Below are 5,000 nucleotides of genomic sequence, written 5' to 3'. Positions count from 1 at the left end.
TTTTACCGGAGGCTGCCAGCGGGGGCGCCATGTGTGAGGAGTTTGTGTTTGAGACTAATTGTTGATTATCTACCTGGCAGTGTGTGTATGAAGGCAGTCACGTCCTCCACGCTCCACTGAGAGGGGGCCGGCTTGAATGTGGTCGTGGGTGTGGAGGTGGTCGTGGCAGGTGCGGACGCCCTCCTCGCCCTGCGAGCCGCTCGCCGCTCCATCCTCGCTGTCACGGCAACGGCAGGATCCTGCTCTCCTCCATCTTCACCTTCCTCCTCTCCTCCTCCCTCCATGTCCTCCTCCATGTCCTCCTCCTCCTCTTCCTCTGCCGCCGGCGGCCTCTCCTTTCCCTCCTTCTCCCGGCGACCTGCGCTCCACAGGTCACGAGGCTGGAGGGAGTCATGGGAGAACTTTAACAGGTAAGAAAGTTTGTGTTAAGCTTGATAATCAGATTTGATACAGTATCAATACCATAGAATAAAAATAATCCATTATAAACAAATATTTTGGAGATTTTCCAGAGTTCATGTTGAAAGAAATCTTCAAAACACAATGGCTGGTTGTTGTAGTTCTTCTTATGACCACCAGAGATCGCTGTAGTTAAATGTTCCTGTGTTAATGTCGATAAAAAATCCAGTTGTTGAGTTTTGGAATTAAACATTAAATAATATTAAATTAATAATTATATATATCATTTTATTTGACCGCATTTGTGTTTCCTGTTGAATGGAGCAAAGTGAGTTCATCTCTATGTTGCATGTTACTGGAGTCCAGGGTCCCTACCAGCCGCAGTAACAGAGGTTTCCCAGGCACCGACTCGGCCCGGTTCAGAGCCGGCCGGGGCCGCTCGGACCGGCTGCCGGCGCTCAGGGCCCGCAGGCGCTTGGTCAGACGTACGTTGAACCTGTCGGAGAAACAAACAAACGGTGTTGTGGTGAAGCTTCCTCGTCTGCTCCGTTGATTCATCTCTGAACGTGTCTGAGCACCACATCCTGCCGGCTCGGCTGCTGCGACACCAAACCACCTTCAACACCGAAAGGGTCACATGACTCCACCTTCCCTTTCTTTTTGCTGCAAAGCCAATGAAACCAGGTCTCACCCGCGCGCACAGGAAGTGGAGCAGAAGCGTTTGGACCGCATGAAGTTGTGGGCGTGGCCTCTTTTCCCACAGAACTGGCAGTGAAGCACCGTTCGGTCCCTGGGAGCCGACCCTGTGTGAGTGACACAATCATGGTCGACACACACATTCTTTGGATATTTACAACATGCATCCAGTTATTCCTAATAGGGACGACTGGACTTCTATTGTCAATTAATGAGGTGTTGAGACTGGACGTGACAACCAATCAAACGTTAGACCAACAACTCTACATTTTCCAAAATACACTTTACACGACAGCAAATCATTTTCCAGTCAGTGTAGAGTTGATTTACAAGTTTCAAGTGTGTCGGGTCTGTCCGTGTCGTTCTTACTCGTCCCGGGGTCGTCCGTGTCGCCTCCGTCTTCCTCGTCTGAGTCGGTGGAGTGCTCGGCTTGTTTCGGCGTGTCCGTCACAGGCAACGCCGCCCTGCCATTGGTCCCGTTCACTTCCTGTGGCGTTGTCACCTGCTCAGGAACCAGCAGGGACGAACGGTTCACCTGCACGACGACAAGGTGAGAGTCATCATCATCGTTATTATTATCACTATAAGAAGTTTGTAAGCCTTTGTGAGGATTGGTCCTAATTATTAAAAAAATGTTCCGGCTTTTTCTGAGAGTATCGTTGTTTGTGTTTCTATGCTCAGGAAACATGAGCAAGACTTTTCTCCCACTTTGCTTTGTAACAGAGGGTTTTCAGTGTGTGTGTGTGTGTGTGTGTGTGTGTGTGTGTGTGTGTGTGTGTGTGTGTGTGTGTGTGTGTGTGTGTCCGTACAGGAAACGGTTGGAGCCCCTCCTGGATGACGAACCCCTCCACCAGGTGAGTCAGAACCAGTCGTCCCTCAGGCCACGCCCTCGGCTCCCAGGGGCTGCCGAAGCTCTCTGACTCGTCCTCTGATTGGCCGTGAGGCTCGCTCTCGCTCTCCGCCGGGTGCTGCGACTCTTCGACCGGTTCCTCGACCTTTTGGGGCTCATGCCGCGACGGTCCCAGGTCGGCCGTGTGGGCGCTGTGAGTGGGGAGGAGGAGGGGAGGGTTTTCTGCGGAGGGGGTGATGAAGGGTGAGGAGGGGGGGGACTGGGAGGAGAGGCTGGACAGAGCTGGAAGGAGACGACGAGAACACATGATTTAAAACAACCTCAACACGTTCATAGGTTATTTTATGATTGTGTGAAAACTATTAAAAATATAACTTATGAAAAATGCTTCTAATTTCAGCTTTTAAGTAACTTTCATATCAGAATAATTAAATATTAAACAACAGTAGATTTCCCATTCCCAGCATGCAACATGGTTATTTGATAAGAGGTCATTTTCTATATGACCATGTGTATTGAGCAGTGGAACTATATGAGCAAACTGGATGCCCAGTTCAAAGTCAAACTAAATAAACGGATCCATTCTGCGCTGGGAGGCGATGAGTGGAACTATTCACTAATTATGTTAAAGAAACTAATGAGCTCTGATGAAGCGGTGTGTCTGAGTCGGGGTGAAGGTACCTGACTGGTTGTCGGACTGCGTGGACATGTTCTCACAGAAGTCCTCCTGACTGACGGCCTGCGGCTCTCGGTGAGACTCCTGCAGCCTTTGGACGGACGCCTCTGGGACAGGAGGCGGTCCTGGGACGGGGGGCGGGACTGAAGCCTGGACCGGGGCCGAGGCCAGAATAAGACCCAGGGGGGGTTTGAGTTCCACGCTGGAGTCTTTAACAGCATCAGGCGTCGGGATGGGATCCGTGTTCTGGTGCTGATGGAGAAGCTGATTGGTGTTCAGCTTCTCAGACCGGTCCATGGCGCTCTCTGCTTCCTCCTCCATCTTCTCCTCTCCGCTGTCCTCTCCTCTCTCTCCGTCACCCTGACCTTCCTCTGTCACTTCCATTTCTACTTCCTCTCTGCCCATCGCAGCTTCCTGCTCTTTCTGACTGATTTCCTTCTGGGTCGGGAGCCGTGCTTTCTCCTCCTTCGCTCTCTCTCTTTGGTCATCTTTCTCCACCCTCAGGTCGACACTCCCCTCGTCTCTGATTCCGTGTCGCAGCCCTCGCCCTCGGTCTCTCTGCTCCTCGCTCTCCTTCGTCTCTCCTCTCTGGACCAGAGTTTGTGACTGAGCTCCAGCTTGACTCGGCGGAGAGGCCGGACTCAGGAGAGACGGAGGCGAGGGCAGAGGAGAGGTTGTTTTTGGCAACGAGGGGTTGAGAGGAAGAGGAAGCACATCTTCGCTGCTCAGGGTCCGCCTTGATTGGCTTGAAAGCTCCGGCGGCTCTGCAACCGGAGGTGGCGACTGCACCGATGCGTGGCCGTACACTCCGGGTTGAGGCTGGCGGCCGGAGGAGAGGGCAATGATCTGCAGCTGCCGCGCTGCAGACGGTGAGTGCTCGAAGTGGGAAGAAGGATTGGTCATGGACAGCGAGCTGTGCTGTGATTGGCCTGGACCGAGCACAGTTTGAGTTAATGGACAGTTCTTCAGTCTGCACAGCGGCCTGCTGATGATGGGAGGGGCCTGACTGGAGGGAGCAGCAGCGATTGGCTTGAGGATGGAGGTCTGCCGGGGCGACGTCGCTCTGTGACCGTTTGGAGAGTGAAGTCTGGGCCTCAGAGGGACGGCTCGGACGGGAGAGTAGAGAGCTGCGGAGGAGGAAGAGGAGGAGAGACGGGATGAAGGACAGACTGAAAGTGAGTGAATAAAACAGACCATAAATATAAGGAACACGCCCAGATCCTACTTTTACTGTTTATATTTAATTACTGAGTAAAGTATCTCTGGCTGTCACTTTGATTCAGATATTCAGACATACATCTGAATACTCTCGTCTACAGGCTGAATGAAAGGAGCCGCGTTGAATTTCCTCCCTCATCAAATACTTGATGGTATTTAATTTGCATCCCGCTCACAGCCGAGGTTTGAAACACCACAGTGAAACTTTACCATCATCTGTTGAGTCAAAAACATGATAATACTTCACCATATTTTAATTTCAAGTCCAAACTCTTGCACAAAGACACTGCAGTTGATTTTAAATAACACTTTTAAATATGACAAGAGGATCAATAATAAACTGTTTACTCGTGTAATAAAATAAACTATAAATTCATTTTCCACCACACTTCCTTTAGCCTCAGGGACCTACTTGGAGGCGGGACAGAGAGGTGGCGGCAGGGCGTGGTCGGGCTCTCCGTTGCCGTGGTGCTGGGCTGTGGTCGTGGCCTGAGAGGGGGGAAGAGCGGCGCGTGAGGGCGAGAGAGGGGCGGCGGAGCTGAGGAGGTGGGCTTGAGACGGAGCGTCGGGGGGATGGCGAGGGCCCGGGGGTGAGGAGGCCTCAGGGTGAGACTCTGGAGCTGAGGAGAGAGAGAGAGAGAGAGAGAGAGAGAGAGAGAGAGAGAGAGAGACAGAGAGAGAGAGAGAGAGAGAGAGAGAGAGAGAGAGAGAGAGACATCTCTTTACTTCCTGTTTTCATTCAAGGTGTTCTCTAAACCCCTCCCTCAGACGGGGAATATCCAATCATAGCTTGACAGCCGACATCCATCCACCCAACCATCAGTTGGATAGAAAAATATCTGTTAACAAAAATGTTTGTTTTGTTGTAAAACATAAATCAGCAGAGTTTTTGAATACATTTGCATTTTACTGTCACACAGACTCGATGCTTCTTCTTTTTCCCTGAATAGACGTTAAAATCTGCTCTTGTCAACCTGTCTTATTAATTTGTTGTCGGAACAATGACTAAGAACCTGAGCGTGACTGAGGCTCCGTTATTGTTATCGACGGTGTGTGCGCAGCGTGAGACGCTCACAATGAACATCACACACAGACGCAGGAATAGTCCCATTCGCTCGCTGCTCACCTGAGCGGAGGCGGGGCTAGAGGACGGGGAGGAAG

At 51.4% G+C, this 5,000-nt stretch overlaps 1 protein-coding gene across 6 annotated transcripts in view; it reads right to left on the bottom strand.

Annotated features, from left to right (window-relative positions):
• LOC117753545 (polyhomeotic-like protein 3) overlaps positions 1 to 5,000 on the bottom strand; it is a 10,971-nt gene that overhangs the window by 1,495 nt on the left and 4,476 nt on the right. For 2 of the 6 annotated variants that reach the window (XM_034571678.1, XM_034571677.1), the window contains exons 4-11: positions 4,966 to 5,000; positions 4,252 to 4,459; positions 2,627 to 3,748; positions 1,905 to 2,227; positions 1,426 to 1,630; positions 1,091 to 1,202; positions 775 to 895; positions 74 to 401 (exon numbers count right to left, since the gene is read on the bottom strand). The exon at positions 4,966 to 5,000 is cut by the window's right edge and continues 58 nt beyond it. In XM_034571678.1, coding sequence (XP_034427569.1) covers positions 74 to 401; positions 775 to 895; positions 1,091 to 1,202; positions 1,426 to 1,630; positions 1,905 to 2,227; positions 2,627 to 3,748; positions 4,252 to 4,459; positions 4,966 to 5,000 — 2,454 coding nt within the window. The remainder of the gene's footprint in view (positions 1 to 73; positions 402 to 774; positions 896 to 1,090; positions 1,203 to 1,425; positions 1,631 to 1,904; positions 2,228 to 2,626; positions 3,749 to 4,251; positions 4,460 to 4,965) is intronic. The other 4 variants (XM_034571679.1, XM_034571681.1, XM_034571680.1 and 1 more) reach the window with 4 other exon arrangements.

Source organism: Hippoglossus hippoglossus, chromosome 20 (genome assembly GCF_009819705.1).
Source record: "Hippoglossus hippoglossus isolate fHipHip1 chromosome 20, fHipHip1.pri, whole genome shotgun sequence".
NCBI classification, from domain to species: Eukaryota; Metazoa; Chordata; class Actinopteri; order Pleuronectiformes; family Pleuronectidae; genus Hippoglossus; species Hippoglossus hippoglossus.
Note: the sequence above shows the minus strand (reverse complement) of the source record. Positions and strands in the feature narration are given on the sequence as shown.